The sequence below is a fragment of the Megalopta genalis genome, chromosome 7 (assembly GCF_051020955.1).
Source record: "Megalopta genalis isolate 19385.01 chromosome 7, iyMegGena1_principal, whole genome shotgun sequence".
In the NCBI taxonomy this organism is placed as follows: domain Eukaryota; kingdom Metazoa; phylum Arthropoda; class Insecta; order Hymenoptera; family Halictidae; genus Megalopta; species Megalopta genalis.
Window position 1 is genome coordinate 5,492,126 of NC_135019.1, and position 19,128 is coordinate 5,511,253.

General features: G+C 36.7%; 1 protein-coding gene across 1 annotated transcript; it reads left to right on the forward strand.

Annotated features, from left to right (window-relative positions):
- The first annotated feature begins 17,020 nt into the window (after positions 1 to 17,020).
- LOC117229144 (peritrophin-1) lies at positions 17,021 to 18,691 on the forward strand. Its single transcript, XM_033485373.2, has 2 exons — positions 17,021 to 17,130; positions 18,314 to 18,691. Exons 1-2 carry the CDS (start codon positions 17,124 to 17,126, stop codon positions 18,580 to 18,582), a joined length of 276 nt encoding a protein of 91 aa, XP_033341264.2. The 5' UTR covers positions 17,021 to 17,123; the 3' UTR covers positions 18,583 to 18,691.
- The last annotated feature ends 437 nt before the right edge of the window (positions 18,692 to 19,128 follow it).

Sequence of the window (19,128 nt, forward strand, 5' to 3'; positions counted from 1 at the left end):
CTGCCAATATTGCACCACTCAAGAAATTTTTGGGCCTCGAGGAAAGGTACGCTTCACCTTCGACTGGCCACGTCTGACTGGATTGTTTTATCAATCTTTATTGGGTGACATTAACGCTCGGTTTTTTAATGTACGATTATTCAGATTGTAAAGATCGATATATATATATATATATATTATATTTGTATTACTTGCGACAAATATTACAATAACGCTTGTTAAAAAGACAGAATAAATATGTTTTATTGTTGCTTTTATGGATTAATATAAAACAGCTGCTTCTGGTGCTAAGTAAATCTAGTGATCAGTGAGAAAAGGTTTGTTAGAGTCTCTGTGAGATTTGAGAGGGTTCGAAAATATTGTCTACAATAATTTCGTGCTTTTTATTAGTATATTGATGAAGTTAGTATATTGATTATTTCTATTAGTATATTGATGAAGAAGTTGTTTTGATTTTGTATGGCTTTGGAGGAGGTTTTTATGGCAGTCAACGTGCTAGAAAGAATGAAATAAACAGACTTAAAAATAAATAGAATAATAATATATTAGTAAAGATATAAGAATATATATGTATAAGAATAGAATAAATAAAATAATATCTAGAAACAGATAAACTTTAAAAATTTGTCTTACAATTTTCCGAAGCTAAATAATAGACAGACTTAAAAATAAATAGAATAATAATAGATTAAGATATAAGAATATTTATACAAGAATGGAATAATAAATAGCATAATATCTAGAAACAGATAAACTTTAAAAATTTGTCTTACAATTTACCGAAGCTAGATAATAGACAGACTTAAAAATAAATAGAATAATAATAGATTAAGATATAAGAATATTTATACAAGAATGGAATAATAAATAGCATAATATCTAGAAACAGATAAACTTTAAAAATTTGTCTTACAATTTACCGAAGCTAGATAATAGACAGACTTAAAAATAAATAGAATAATAATAGATTAAGATATAAGAATATTTATACAAGAATGGAATAATAAATAGCATAATATCTAGAAACAGATAAACTTTAAAAATTTGTCTTACAATTTACCGAAGCTAGATAATAGACAGACTTAAAAATAAATAGAATAATAATAGATTAAGATATAAGAATATTTATACAAGAATGGAATAATAAATAGCATAATATCTAGAAACAGATAAACTTTAAAAATTTGTCTTACAATTTACCGAAGCTAGATAATAGACAGACTTAAAAATAAATAGAATAATAATAGATTAAGATATAAGAATATTTATACAAGAATGGAATAATAAATAGCATAATATCTAGAAACAGATAAACTTTAAAAATGTGTCTTACAATTTTCCAAAGCTGGTTCGATGAAGTAGTGCTAAAAATACATGCGAATAAAATTAGTTATCGAGTCGGAAATACGTTTTCAATGTTAGAACAAGTCTGGAAGAGTCTACCGAATCTATGTTTAGAACTTCCTGAGCAATCGACCGCGCTAAAAATGACGAAACGAATTATGCATTTTTCAAAATTCGTGTTTCGATTCTCTGAAGCTGGTTCGAGGAAATAGCGCGAACGAATGAAGAAAAGATAATCGCGCGATTTGTGTTGTAGAAAATTTGCAAGAATCTACGCGGAACACTGTCTAGACAAGAATCTCTTGGTTCGAGGATATTATTATAGTATAATATAATATCAGCTGTTGAGTACGTTCAAAAAGTAGGAGTCGAATAGAATCTTTTAATTATGAACAAAGGATAACAATGCGATATTTCCCGGGCGCAATTGGTGCACCGGCAATCGAATAACTTCGCAAACGGTTATAGAAGTCCCGATAACGAATTTTCGCTCGACAATTTGTCGCGGGAACGGCTCGATTTTCAATATTCCGCTGCAACGTTTCCGGGAACGCCGTTCTCGCGAAACAAAATTTTACTTACGTTGAATAATATCGCATATTTCGACCGGCACAACATAAAGCCCATTCGCCCGGGTTCGGTCCGCGCTTGTTCACTTACACGGGCGAGTTAAAAGCGGCCGGAACCGTGAAAACATAATGGTTGCTTTTAGTATCTACGTTTCATGTGCGACCGTCGAGTGCCAAAAATCGCATATAATGTGCGCACCGTTTCGTCGCGCGGCGCTCATAATAAATTAAGAGGCTTTCAACAGCGGTGCCTATTAGCAACAAAGGGAAAATAAAATGATACACGAGTGCGATTCGATATCCACTGCGGACCTACGTACATATTCCGAGCGTTATTCTCGTTCGCAGTATGAAAAAAAAAACGGAAAAAATAATATGCGCACGACAAATACAATAAATATCAAATAAACGGAAATGAATATCTATTGGAAAAAAGACTGCTGGGAATTGTTTAATCGTTAAACGAATCCTCGCCTGTTTCTTTCGACGATTACGCGCATTTCTCACTGCATCTGCACTTCATACTACTTCATACATTATACTTTTTTAACGTTATTACGGTTTCCGGGTCCCAATAAAATTGGAAATTTGAATAAATTAGCGTAAAAATTAATTTTCAAATCTGAGCAAATAATTCTGTCGCGTTGAGGACGTTGTCACATTATTTTCAATTTATTTCAATTATTACAAGAAGAAACATATATTTATTTAATATCTGTTTAGCACAATTTAAGCGTAAAATTTACATTTTGAACGAAGATCTGCAGTCTAGTGATAAAATTAGATTGTTTGCTTTAGTTTTAATAAATTATAATATAATATATTGCTTAATATAATAAATATTATATTGCTGTAATATATTGCTAATATCATGCTTTATTATTAATAAAGCATGATGCAATGTGATTTCTTGCATGCTCGATTGCCGTGTAGATTCGGTGACAACTATTAGAAGAAGAAACATATATTTATTTAACATCAGTTTAGTACAATTTAAGGGTAAAATTTACATTTTGAACGAAGATCTGCAGTCTAGTGATAAAATTAGATTGTTTGCTTTAGTTTTAATAAATTATAATATAATATATTGCTTAATATAATAAATATTATATTGCTGTAATATATTGCTAATATCATGCTTTATTACTAATAAAGCATGATGCAATATGATTTGTTGCATGCTCGATTGCCGTGCAGATGCAGTGACAACTATTAGAAGAAGAAATATATATTATATTATAAATATCTGTTTAGGGTACAATTTAAGCGTAAAATTAATATCTATATATTTTCTTAACATTTCTTTTTTCAACTTTTCAATTTTAATTCGTTTAAATAAAATACTTCGATTCTATACAATTTTTGCGGTTTTCAGGGTGACAGTCGAAATATTAACTTCTTCCGATGTATTTCGCTTACCCGTTCGCTGCCATAAGTGCACAAAATCCTCATTCTACTAGTCCGTTTTTTATCGTATCACACAATTGCTCGTATTATTATATGATTTATCGCGTTCGAATGATACGTTAAAAATAGAGCACAGACGCCGATGACATTATCGAGGTAGCAAGCCCGCAGGGATGTTTCGTTTCCATCGATCAGTCCCCAGAAATCGAAATTTGCATAAAGATCCGCAGCCCGGTGATCAGGAATTTGCACGTGCACTAACACTCCGTTACCGGCCTGTACGCTACAGGCTTCGGCGTTAAGGGGTTAATCTCACTTAAACGTCCCCGACGGTACAGACATGAACCGCAACATCATCGCTCTGCTCATCGAATGATTGATCAACGTTAGGATACGTCCTCGGAACAAGGCCATCGGTCTAGTGGTGTCAGGAGTAGGCGATGCAAAGTCAAGCGTGTCGGGGGCAAGTTGCCGAAATGCATGCCGGTCGTCTAAACAGCGCATCTGGACCAAATATCGTAGCAGAGTTAACGGTATTTAGAAGAACAATTAGCTAAATGATTCTTTTTTGTCAAGTATCGAATAATTCGCAGTGCATCTTGACATCAAAAAATTGCGTAGATAGGCAATAATCGCACTAAAAACTTTCATTAACCTAACTGTGGCTAGGTTAAGTTAGCTGTGGACTAATTAAAACTTGCTTAACTTAGCTGTGACGCCTGCTAAGTGTCGCTGTTAAAATATTGGATCGAAAAGACGATTTCATGTTAGAAAATATACCAATGTTACTGCAGAGTGTCCCAAAATTATGGTATTTCCGGGAAGCGAGGGTTTCCTGAGATCATTTGAAGCAACTTTTTCCTTAGCGAAAATGTTCTACGAGGCTTCGTTCACGAGTTATTAACGAAAAACTCTGGCCAATGAGAAGCGAGCTCGATCGACGCGAGGCGGCCGAGCCAACGAGCGGTCGAAGCCTAGATCCGCTGAGTGGCACGGCTGCCTTGCGCCAACCGAGCTCGTCTCTGATTGGTCAGAGTTTTTCGTTGATAACTCGTAAACGAAGCATCGTAGAACATTTTCGCTAAGGAAAAAGTTGCTACAAATGGTCCCAGGAACTCTTCACTTCCCGGAAATACCATAATTTTGGGACACCCTGTATACTAATAATATGCTCGTCGTGACACAAAATACTGTCACTCCCACAGTTAATCAATTAATTCTGTTTATTTAGTCTGCAGTTTGCTTTCATCACTCGCGCGCCATAAAAAAGATACATTATTCATCGAGCATAAATAGAATCTTCATCCTTTCATCATATTAGATGAAATCGAATTTTTCGAGCATACTCGTCGAACACAGCCAATTAATTAATTCTGTTTATTTAGTCAACAGTTTGCTTTCATCACTCGCACGCCATAAAAAAGATACATTATTCATCGAGCATAAACAGAATCGTTTCTCCATCCTTTCATCGTATTAGGCGAAATCGAATTTTCCTAAACATTCATGTGATTAAATGTTGAATATTGCAAAGAGATCGTAAAGTTTTAATTACGGGCGGTTGATTTTATCGCGCTGTCAATAGTAACAATGAAACGTATTCGGCGAATGTTCACGCCGCATTTTTATAATTTGCCGGCAACGTTTAATATTATGCGAAATTATTCGCCGTACATAATTGTTACGTGGATCGTCCGGCAAGGGCGCGTGAATTATTTGAACCGGGCACGAAGGCGCAAAAACCCGTGCATATTTCTTGAAACCGTACTCGTGGTTAAAGTTCCCTTCATTTTGTCGGCGCAGTTAACCGGGCTAAGAAAAATTTGTTTCCCAGCCGCGGCCCCGGTAATACACTTCTCCGGGAACTTCGCCGTACAGAGCGTCGTCCGTTAATCGCATTATGCAGCCTAATGGATAAATTATACCGAGAATTATATTCCGTTATCGTTGTGTTCCGGCTATCGACGTAATCAACGCGCTAATCTAGCGCTCGGTAAGAAAACGATGGTATTAACGAAGAAAGTTACACAATAGCCGGCTGAAAACAACGCCGTTCATATCTACGGCGAACCCCCTCCCGAACCCTAATCACCGTTGTTAAGACAACGCGACGAACAGGTATTAAAAACTATAAATTCGTTGGTCGCTGATCCGCGACACTTTTCCCACGCGAGTTTCGAACAGCGAAGCAAACGAAGCCGCGCGTCCCTTCGCCGGTAAATCGAGGAAGGAATTCTCGTTCGAAAATTATCCTCGATTACTCAGTCGGACAGTGGGCACGCTCTAGTCTCGACGAAGTATCTACTCGAATAGCTGCCGAGAAGTTTAACGCGTTGAACGCCGAACCAGGAACCATAAAAATTCCACTAAATCGAAGCAATTTATTTAATGGAAGAAAAACAGGAATGTCTGGATTTATCGCGGCCAACTTCCTCGGCACCCTCGTATCTCGTAGATACCAAATTTCCCGCGATCTGTATATTATTATATTGACAAGTAAATTAGTCTTTGTACGTGTTAATTACGACCTTGTATTTAATGCGACCGCGATAGGATAAATGAGCTCGTAAATTAAATATGTCGCAGTTTATTCATTCTAATACAAATGTTTATTCGGACAATTGTGGTATAGTGTGCGTCGAGTAAAATATTAATAATTCAAGTGTTCGTGCTCTATTGAAACTAATGAGAATAATTATAAATTATGTGTTTTTGAACGGTCAAGGAATCGATACATGAAAACGAAGAGGACGATCGATTGGATTGAATTGAATTGAATTGAACTGAGTTGAAAACAAAAATTGTATTCTTAAGAAATTTCTTTATGAACGATTAAAGCACTGCATTTCGTTTTCATTAAACTATCCCAACAGAAACCGAAATACACAAGGTGTCCCAAAAATGTCTCGCAATCCGAAAGTGGCGGGTTCCTCAGGTTATTTGAAGCAACTTTTTCCTTTACGAAAATGTTCTCCGAGGTACCGTTGACGAGTTATTAACGAGAAACAGTGACCAATGAGAGGCGAGCTCGGCTGGCTCGAGGCGACCGAGCCAATGAGCGGAACTGAGCTTCGTGCGTTGGTTGGCTGGGCCGCCTCGCGTCAGCCGTACTCGATTCTTATTGGCCACTGTTTTTCGTTAATAACTCGTTAACGGCGCCTCGCAGAAAATTTTTGTAAAGGAAGAAGCTGCTTCAAATGATCCGAGGAACCCGCCTTTTTCGGATTGGGAGATATTTTTTGGACACCGTGTATGTACTAGTAATATAAAATGAAAAGGTAAGGCTTGAATATATAATTTTAGTTGTTATATGCTTTTTTTCGCTTTTTGTATGGAAACCGACCATTTTGCGACGGTTACAAATTAATAGATTCAAGACCTCCAACAAAATAATTAATTTCAAAGACTTATATTCGATGTATATTCTTATATTCGTAATTTAAAGCTATTGGAAGAGGTTGTAATATCTGTAACAGCACGATTTGAAGTATTTTTTATGGTTGTTGCACAATGCATATCAGAAGTATTCGATTCCCAAAGAGAGAGAGAGAGAGAGAGAGACAGGGAGAGAGAGAGACAGAGAGAGACAGAGAGAGAGAGAGACAGGGAGAGAGAGAGACAGAGAGAGACAGAGAGAGAGAGAGAGAGACAAAGGGAGACAGAGAGAGAGAGACAGAGAGAGAGAGAGACAGAGAGATAGACAGAGAGAGACAGAGACAGAGAGATAGACAGAGAGAGACAGAGAGAGAGAGAGAGAGACAGAGAGAGACAGAGAGAGAGAAGACAGAAAGAGACAGAGAGAGAGACAGAGAGAGGCACAGAGAGAGAGAGAGAGACAGAGAGAGAGAGAAGACAGAGAGAGAGACAGAGAGAAACAGAGAGAGAGACAAAGAGAGAGACAGAGAGGGACACAGAGAGAGAGAGAGAGAGAGAGACACACAGAGAGTGATAGAGAGAGAGAGAGAGAGAGAGAGAGAGAGAAGACAGTAGCAATGACCATTTTCTCACGGCTATAAAAACAATTGAAAATCAAAGGCGCGTCTCGCGATGGGCGGGCGATTCCTTAAAGATTCATATCGATCAGAGAAGTTTCCCCGAGTTCCGAAAGGAAAGGTGCGCGGCGAGGGCCGTGAATTTCCCGGAGAAAATCCGTCGTCGGAGTGTGCTGAGAAAATAATAGCGCGGTTCCCCTCTCCCGTTTTAAACGATCGAATACGTCCGTGCCACGCGACGAGATTTATGCGTCGATTATTTATCGCGTCCCTTTCGCCGTAGAAAATAGAAAATATGCTTGAAAGGGAGAGCGGCAGCCTCTCACGCACGCGTCGACAACAAGCTTACGATAGGTATACTTAAAATCTCATTTATATTGTCCTTGCTATCTGCCGGTACATAAATTCCGCCATCGGAAACTCGGCCTGCCAACAGGCACACAGAAACGTATCGCCGAAAGTCTGCAGAGGAATCCGTGTCCTGGACCACGGCGCCACGATCAAATTCGTATCGCGAGGATCCGTCGGCGAAAACTTTTTGTTCCAACTATTTGCTATTTTTTTTCTTTTTTTAGAGTTTATTACCGGACATAGAGAGAAATTTTAATGCACGGTGCTCGGTCGGATTTGACACGACTTTGATTTCGTTCTACTCCAATTTTTTTTATTCATCGAAACTAATTTGCCTTTTATTTATTATATTTTCAATATCGTCTTGCATTTCTGAATTTATATTTTCCGCAGATTGCAAAGAATTATGCGAACCGACGTTATCACAGAAGAATTTCCTTCTTTTTTTATCGTCGATGCCTTTGAATCGTAACTGAAGCAAGCCCGCGCCATTTCATCTGCATTTTAACCCTTTGCACTCGAGTGGTGACTCAGAGACACTACTAAAATTTGTTAGATCACGTTTTAAGATAATTTTTATATTAACAAAGCTTAGATTTAAAAAATTGTTAAGAGTGTAACTGTTGCGCGAGTCTCAAGAATCAATTTCATACGCATAAAATGCATTCTATCGTATAAAATAAAAAATACTATAAGTGAGAAAAATGATTTTATATTTACAGTTAAAATAGCTTCGAGTGCAAAGGGTTAATATCTTTCGATGCATTTTGTCCACTTGCATTTCTACATTTTATTCAGTTTCTCCGCATTTCTATAAACGTTATTAACCTTTTAGGCACGACGCGCCACTATAGTAGCTTCCGCGGATGTCATCTCTCTAAACGACGCATCACTATAGTGGCTTACTCGATCAACGTTTGAATCAAATAATCGTCTTCATATGCATTGTTTCACACCTTTTTTGTCTTCACTTTGTATATTTACAATATACAGACTTATCTTAACAATATAACTGTTAACAATATACAGACTTATCTTAACAATATAACTGTTAACAATATACAGACTTATCTTAACAATATAACTGTTAACAATATACGGTCTTATCTTAACAATATAACTGTTAACAATATACAGACTTATCTTAACAATATAACTGTTAACAATATACAGACTTATCTTAACAATATAACTGTTAACAATATACAGACTTATCTTAACAATATAACTGTTAACAATATACAGACTTATCTTAACAATATAACTGTTAACAATATACAGACTTATCTTAACAATATAACTGTTAACAATATACAGACTTATCTTAACAATATAACTGTTAACAATATACAGACTTATCTTAACAATATAACTGTTAACAATATACAGTCTTATCTTAACAATATAACTGTTAACAATATACAGACTTATCTTAACAATATAACTGTTAACAATATACAGACTTATCTTAACAATATAACTGTTAACAATATACAGACTTATCTTAACAATATAACTGTTAACAATATACAGACTTATCTTAACAATATAACTGTTAACAGTATACAGACTTATCTTAACAATATAACTGCTAACAATATAACTGTATCTTAACAATATACAGACAGAATATACAGACACTCTGTGCAGTACATATCAGACTCTGCCGTCCTATATATAGGACGAATAGCCTCGCGCAGAATTCAGCCGTACCTAAAAGGTTAAACATATTTGCTCATTAATTTCGCGTAATTAACATTTCTCCTCGGACAATCTGCCCTACGATCTGCCCTTTCAATATCCCCGAATTATTGACCGGAGAAAACGATTTCGTCGGCTCGCGACCGTAAACGGGCAACCTTTTCTGTTTTCAGTTCGTCGTCATAAAGCCGGCCAACGGCAGACGCTATTTCCCGTCGATAATGCGACGATGTTATACCGGCGGGTCGCATAACTTATTCCGACAAGTCCGCTCGCAGCTAACGCGGTAACGCGCGCGCAGAAGTAGAAGGGAAAATACAAAATGTGGAAATAAATAAAGAAAGCCGATCTAACGCGCTTACGTACTGAGGTAACCGGTTTGAGATGGTTTAAAGCTGGGATGGCTGGGCCGGGGGTTCAGGTGGCGTTGCAACCAATATCGTAAATCCAGATCGACTTTGAGAGAGAGGAGGCGATTCTCTTTCGCTGTTTCCTTTACAATCACTCCGGGCGTCTTCTTTTGCATCCGCGCGGTACCTTCATAAAGCCGGGCGATTGGATTATAAAGCTACAAATTCCGCGCGAATCTTGAAAACGAATGCCGAAACCAGCCCCGCGCCTTTCAATTCGTATACCACCTCCTCGTCGATTGATACCTTCTTTTTTTTACCCTCGCCTCTTTCATCGCCACAATCCCCGCGTTCGTTTATCGCTAACCTAGGACCTTTCGCTTCCCATTTTATCCGTTCCAACGTTTCTTTTTTTTCACTCGGCGCTAATCTTTCTCTAATTTCGCATTTCAACGGGACTTACGGCGAATGCCTTCGAGTCGTTTCTTTAATGCGAGAATTGTATGCGCTGTCGACGGTGCGGCGGAACGTCGAAGAAATGTATTTATTAAATAAACATGACAATTATCTTATCTCGACTCATTTACCATTGACGTTAAGATGCCACTGTCGGACAGGATGATTTATATCTTGAATTCCATTGTTGCATAAATGAACTAAAATTCGTAGAAAATGTGAATTCAAAATTTATCTCCAGGAAATACGAATTTCAAACAAATTTATTGATATATTATTAAATTTAAATATTGAATTTCAAAAAATATGAGAGCGTACCGAGGACAGGATAGGATGCGTTTGTAAATCTACATGCCAAATCTGATGACGAACCTGATTCATGACGATTCATTTTACTACAGTTGTATACGTATCTTATAGTAGCGCATAATATTGTACACGAACAGTATAGCGTATAGTATTGTATACGAATTGTACTATATAGTATTGTATGGTATTGTATATTCACTATATAGCGTTGTATAAAATTTTATGTTATTATATATGTATCGTACTATACAAGGTATCCCAAAAATGTATCGCAATCCGAAACTGAAATGATTCCTGAGGTAATTTGAAGTAACCTTTTCCTTAGCGAAAATATTCTACGAGGCTTCGTTCACGAGTTATTAACGAAAAACAGTGACCAATAAGAGGCGAGCCCGACTGCCGCCGATTGGCTCGACCGCCACGCGCCAACCGAGCTCGCCTCTCATTGGTCAGCGTTTCTCCTGAATAACTCGTGAACGATGCGTCCGAGAAAATTTTTGTAAAGAAAAAAGTTACTTGAAATCACCTCAGGGATCACCTCCTTCCGGGTGTTGACATAATTATGGAACACCTTCAATACTTATTGTACTATGTAGTATTGTATACGTATTGTATACGCACTATACTATATAATATTGTATAGTATTATGTAGTATTATATGCGTATTGTATTACGTAGTATCGTATACGTACTATATTATATAATATTGTATAGTATTATGTAGTATTGTATGCGTATTGTATACGTACTATACTATATAATATCGTATAGTATCATGTAGTATTGTATACGTACTATACTATATAATATTCTATAGTATCATGTAGTATTGTATGCGTATTGTATACGTACTATACTATATAATATTGTATAGTATCATGTAGTATTGTATGCGTATTGTATACGTACTATACTATATAATATTGTATAGTATCATGTAGTATTGTATGCGTATTGTATACGTACTATACTATATAATAGTGTATAGTATCATGTAGTATTGTATGCGTATTGTATACGTACTATACTATATAATATTCTATAGTATCATGTAGTATTGTATGCGTATTGTATACGTACTATACTATATAATATTGTATAGTATCATGTAGTATTGTATGCGTATTGTATACGTACTATACTATATAATATTGTATAGTATCATGTAGTATTGTATGCGTATTGTATACGTACTATACTATATAATAGTGTATAGTATCATGTAGTATTGTATGCGTATTGTATACGTACTATATTATATAATATTCTATAGTATCATGCAGTATTGTATGCGTATTGTACTATATAGTATTGTACAGTGTTCTTTACGTATTGTATACGTATTGAACAATACACATATGTACAATAGTGTCGTATATGTATTGTACTGTACAATATAGTACACCACAGCGCAATATAAATGATTAAAAGACACCCACGCCCGAATTTCAAGCACGAAGGACCTGGTGAATTTCAAGAGCTGAATTTGTTCCGGTTTGCGTCCAAGGTCACGAGGTCGGGTCGCAGGATTTTCGAACGCCGAAAACCCATGTAATCTTGGCCTATCGAACGCGCACGGTGCACGCACACACACCATCGATCCGGGGGCTGTCCCGCGGATGCCAAAGTAATTCCTGATATCGTGGCTGTCGGTCAATCGATGCGTGGGTTTCAATAATCCAACGGATTGTTATCGGGGAGAAGGGGGGGGGGAGGAGGCCTCGTACATAAAACTCCGACGGAATATCACACGACATCCCGATGATAACCGATCGAATTTTAATCGGGCTACCTCGTCGAATTGGATAGCTGACGTGTGATCCTCTCGAAAATCCACAGGAAACGCGATATGCCAGAAATCAATCGAGATGTGTCATCGTCGACTTTAGCCTTGGCGCGCAGTAATACATACGTAACGGTGGCACCGCGCGTTCGTCTGCGTGTGTCAAATTAAAAAGCTCCGCCGGAATACAGCGGTTCGGAGGGCTCGGTTCGATTAATCCGAATACCTTTCGAACTCGCCGCGTACACGTACACGTACGCGCGCCGCCCGAAGCGTCTGTAATGGTATTTGCCATCGGGCCGACTATCTGCAGCCAAGCCCGTGACCATTGCGATATCCCCGAAACTTATCGAAAATATGAAATTCCATTCTAATAATATCTGTTTCCAATCCATATCGCGTGCGCGCGCGCGCGCTCTTCGAAAAAGACTCGATCCGGTAGCGAACCGCCCGGGCTTTCATCATTGTTATCATCGAAAACTGAACCACACATCGGGAATTTTCTTTCACGAGTACACGCTTGTCGCTGGGATCTTCTACGCCGCGATCTCTCATCGGCGATCGTAAAAAACGGGATGAATGCGCTAATTTGTTTGCATTCGCGCACGACGATTCTCAACTATCACGCACACACATATTATATTATATTATATTATATTATATTATATTATATTATATTATATTATATTATATTATATTATATTATATTATATTATATTATATTATATTATATTATATTATATTATATTATATTATATTATATTATATTATATTATATTATATTATATTATATTATATTATATTATATTATATTATATTATATTATATTATATTATATTATATTATATTATATTATATTATATTATATTATATTATATTATATTTTATTATATTATATTATATTATATTATATTATATTATATTATATTATATTATATTATATTATATTATATTATATTATATTATATTATATTATATTATATTATATTATATTATATTATATTATATTATATTATATTATATTATATTATATTATATTATATTATATTATATTATATTATATTATATTATATTATATTATATTATATTATATTATATTATATTATATTATATTATATTATATTATATTATATTATATTATATTATATCATATTATATTACATTATATTATATTATATCATATTATATTACATTATATTATATTATATCACATTATATTACATTATATTATATTATATCACATATTATATTACTCCGCCTCTGTATCGAAGCTAGTGTTCGCAGGAAAATAAGTCAGATCTGATGGAGTGGGGATAGTTGACGCATGCGCCGGGAGTCTATCGGCTTGTTGCTTGAGTCTACCGGGTGATTCATGGGTTAAGCAGTTATACTTGTTATTACACGAGTGAAATTGTAATACTTATCTGATGTAGATAAGTCTAGAATATGTTAGGAAAGATAACAATTTATAGAAGACAAGATATATTGTAAGCGAACCGCACATTTTATGCATTTGCGACTACGAGTTGGTGATATGTAAAATTGCGAAGACATAGGAAGAATTTAATAATATTGTTACGTTATTTTCTCGTCTTATGAAAATTGTTAAAACAAACAATTTATTTGCATTTCAATAGTATGATATCGTCGTGTAAATTTGAATGAAACAATGACGTTTAAATAAATATACAGGGTGTCCCCCTGGTACTTTCGGGGTAATTAGAGATTACTGAGGTCATATTGTTATTATATTATATTTATTATTATTTATATTATATTATATTATTATTGTATTATTATATGTACACAATATTTTATAATCATTGGAATATCATTGTCTTAAAATTCCTTTCTGCTGATTTAAATGGCATGCGTATACAGGATGCCCCAAAATTATGTTATTTCCGGGAAATTGCGGATTCCCACTTCATTCGAAGTAACTTTCTCCTTTGCAAAAATTTTCCTCGAGGCATCGTTAACAAATTATTAACGAAAAACAATGACCAATGAGAGGCGTGCTCGGAAGGCGCGAGGCGGCCCAGCCACGAGCGCCCAATGCCCAGCTCCGCTCATTGGCTCGACCGCCTAGTGCCAGGCAAGCTCGTCCCTGATTGGTCATTGTTTTTCGTTAATAACTCGTAAACGATGTCTCGGAGAAAATTTTAGTAAAGGAAAAAGTTACTTCAAATCACCTCAGGAACTCCTCATTTCCCGGAAATACCATAATATTGGGACACTCTGTATATTGAACGATGATGATTTCACAATCGGAACGCATTCGAATGAAAAAAATATAACAATAACAATAACAAAAATGTAACAAAAAGATATAACACTTATAACAAAACTGAAATAAAAATGCTTGTTGTTTCCTGTTTTTTTTTTAAATACTCATATTTGTCAACGGGCAAGCAGACAAATTACACGCGAATGATTTATTCGATTCTTTGATAGAATCAGTTAATAAGCAGTCGGAACTTTTCGCGGCGCCCAGGAATTCCTTGAATCGAGTTATTTGCGTATTCCATCATGTTTGGTTACCGAAACCCGGAGGGTAATCTAATACTGAGTGATTAAAACTCATTTGGACCGGTTCGTTGGTCGGAAGCGGAATCGCTGAAATGTGTTTTTAAACTGGCCGGTGCCGGTTTCGAGTTTGCGGCGCGATCTCCGTCCCGGGGAAATTGTTTTCAATCTAACGAAGCATTTATAAGCCGTAAAAGCCTGCCATCACATTCGAGCGGGACGATCTATTAAATTTTTATGAGCTTTTTGTTGAGAACCCTACGTTGCCTCCGACTTGCGCATACAAACTTGCTTCGTTCCGCGTGCGGCGGTTTTCTACTGGAAATTATGAAGCCGCTCGTTTCCTTTCTAATTTTCACCCGTTAGCCTGGAACATCGGCCGCGGTATTTTTAATATTTTTTATCGTTTCGATTTCGATTTGCCGAAAAATACTGTTTACCTTTTAAAGATAATTTCCCAAAAATCTCCGTAATTAGCGATTCGACCGAGCTTAGGATCCGATGCAAGACGCGGAAAGTGTAATACGAGAATTTGATGAAAATCCAGTAATTCATTCATCGGTGATCAAATTGAAAAATTGGAAAAACTCGAAGCCATTTTACCTAAAAATCTAAAATGGTTTTTCTGACTTACAGCACTTCCACGACTTCTTGTATATATATATATATATATATATATATATATATATATATATATATAATATATAATTATAAATTATATATTATTATATATTATTATAATTATAAATATAATATATATTATATAATATAATTATAGTAATAATAATAATATATATATATAATGTAAACAAACTTGATAGCGTAAAAACGATGTTTTTAACGTGATCTAACAATTCTTTAACCGTTCAATAAAAACATGTGGTTATTACAAATTGAATTGAAATGCGAGTAACGCGAATGCGCGTCGCTGGAGCCATTAGAAGTTGTTTCGAGCATGGAGAACGATCGATCGATTTTTCTCGGTTTCCTATATGCATCGTCCAATAAAAAAAGAATGTTTCTCAGAAATTATGTCCTATAAAGGGTTAACCCTGGAAGCACCGGGAGGTGGGAGCAGGCTCTTGATTGCATTCGGCCCAATCCCCGTTGTCCCTTTTCATTGCAGGCAGCCTGATTGTTGGCCGTTTCGTCGCCTTTAGTGGCCTCGCATAATCTACATCCATCAGTTTCTATTGGCCAAAAGTTAGTGGCGCAACTGCAAAATCTTTGATCGTTATACCCTCGCGGAGCCACTTCCAGTTCTTCAACAGCAGCAGCATCCGACACGGTTTCGTATTCTCTAACAGTGTGCGTGCTCCTTGCTTCCGCAAATCTCTCACGAGTCTGACTTAAATTTCCGCTTATTGGATACACGAAGCATTCGATTAGCATTGTCCTTAATTCGTGCTCGGATTGCGCACAAAAATGGACAATTCGGGAAGAGGAGATACGATTGTTCGAGCCAAAATACTGCTCAAAATTCACCGCAAAATTCGCTAAATTCTAATCTAAGAATTCCTCAACTTTGAACTATCGTAACTTCTCGTAAGAAAATGCTACAACATTCCACTTGGGCTCATTTTAAAGCCTTATCCTAGCTCGTTTTTATAGTTGTTGACAATCGGCGACTATAATAATCGTATTAATAATAAAAATAATCGTGTCCCCTGTTCCGAAATTGTCCAGTTTTGTGGGCAATCTGAACGCGAATTAGAGAGAAATTACTTTATTTCGAATAATTTGAGTGTTCTAACGAGCCACTTAATCCAGAAGAGAGAGAGAGAGAGAGAGAGAGAGAGAGAGAGAGAGAGAGAATGTAAAACCCAACGCGTCGTTAATCCAATCACAGCAAAAATGGCCCCTGTAAATCGATAGGAAAGTTTCGCCGAATCGATAACCAACCGAGATTTCGATCGCGAGCATCAAATCATAATAGCGACGATAAGATTTGCATACGCGAAACCGGGAGCGAAGAACAATTAAGCGTGGAGCAGCAGTTACAAAGTACACAATTAAGAATTCTCTGCAAATCGAAGACTCGTAATAAAAATGAAATATTAGTTAATCCTCCACTCTCCGATACCGAAATCTTTGCTGATACAGTTAGAACGCGAAATCGTGTTCTAAATTCGACGAAATGTTACGATTGTATCGAAATTATCGCGTTGCAATTGATAAAAATTGACAACGGCACGAGAAAGTTAATGGCATTCGCAGATAAAGCAAATCCAGCCATAGGAGTGTATAAAAGGAACGCGATGTTCCACACGCCCGTAGAGTCCTGTTAAGAGAAGTTCGGAGCATCGTGAGAGCTGATATTTGACGAAGGTGAAAATGAAAGGTAAGCTCGTTACGGCAGCGAGTCCGGTACACCCGTACCTTTCGCATTCGCCAATGAACCATCGATACGCAGGAGAATTAAAGATTACAACGACGTGGATTGACAGCGATCAGAGAAGAACCGAGGATCAGTGTCTGTTCGTGACTAATTTACTGTTCGCCGTTGACGGACGTCGCTCGTATTTTCCATTCGTCGTTTCTGTCTAATCCGATTCGTTGTTGTTTAACTCGTACCGATATAAACTAACGAAAAGTACACGGACTTGGATCCTGTTCGATCGAATGTTTTCAGTGTTTACGTGCTTTCATACGGGCTTTGATACGTGGAAAAATAGTGACAGAATTATCTTGCTTCGCGTTCTACACCGAGTTTCTCGAACGAATCTTGTCGCATGCGCTCGCGACACATAGTTTCGAAGCTAGTTTATTTCTTCAACCATCTGCGAGTTTAACGGTTCACGTCTCTGTCAATCGAGTCCGGTTTAGAATCAAAGTAAAAAGCCATTAACCTTGCGTCAACTTAATAAATTCTAATAATACTTACGAAGAAATATTTTTATTTCATTTAAGCTAGGCATTCTTTACAGGGTTATTAGCTCTATGCGCGTCGCTTTTTATACAAACAATATGCAGAGTGTTCCAAAAGTCACTCACAATCGGGAAATGAGGGGTTCCTAAGGTCATTTCGAGTAACTTTTTCCTTCGCAAAAATGTTCTCCGACGCATCGTTAACGAGTTATTCAGGAGAAACACTGACCAATGAGAGGCGAGCTCGACTGGCGCAACGCGGCTGAGCCAACGAGCGGAAGAAGCCCAGGTCCGCTCATTGGCCTGGCCGCCTCGCGTAAGCCGAGCTCGCCTCTGATTGGTCACTGTTTTTTGTTAATAATTCGTAAACGAAGCAGCGGATTGCATTTTCGCTAAGAACAAAGTTACTTCAAATGACCTGGGGAACTCCTCATTTCAAGTATCATAATTCTGGGACACTCTGTATATACGTAGCTAGAATGGGAAGAAAACAAACTTCGTTCTTTACGTGCAAGTTATAATCTTAAGGAGAACCCCGAAGAGTAGAAAACGTCTACAGAATATTCAGTAATATTTTGGAACCAAAATAATAATTAGTTCAAATGTTTGTGCGGTGTGTACAACAAAGATTAATGATGTCCGTCATCTTTTTTCAGCCGTATTCATTGTCTTCGCCATTCTCGCGGTGGCCGCGTGGTTCGTGGACGCTGTCACGATAGTAAAATGCAGCGAAGAACAGGAAGAAGATAAAATTGAATATCATCCTCACCCATGCAAGTGTAACACGTACTATGTCTGTATGGGAACCGACCCAGTCCCCATGCCATGCCCGAGAGGTCTTCAGTGGAACAGAGTTAAAGATATTTGCGACTGGCCCAACAAAGCTAAGTGCAGACCAGAGCCTGATTGTCCAAAGGACAATTGAAACTAACTTCGTCAAGAACCAGCCTACTTTTTCCACACACTTATTCTCAATTGAATATGTCGCCTTAATGTATCATACTATCAATTAATAAACACTACTTAAGAAACTATTTTACATCGTTTCAACGATCATTCTGAATCAGCCTTTACTGCTAGCATTTTCCAGAGCATAAGTACACTCTGTACAAGCGTAAGTTGTGCAAGTATAGGTCGTAGGTGCCCGATACGAGAACGTAACAGACTTTTCGAAACCGTAATTTTCGTTCAAAAACACTTTTATTAAAAGTATATCGTTAATTGTGACTCGAAAGTCTGAGCAGAGAAACAAAGTATCGAGATCTCGATAACGTCCACGTGTTTTCGACACGATCCAAATTTTCCCATTTACGATTATTGAAATTAGAAAGACACTTTTAAGGTAAATTTATTCGATAAAGTTTCATTGGACATATATTGCGACAAATGTCGCTGGAAATCTGAACGAATGTAAGCTTGTTATTTCTCTGAAGCAATGTAAAACAGCTGCTCCGTAAACCTAGCGTTAACG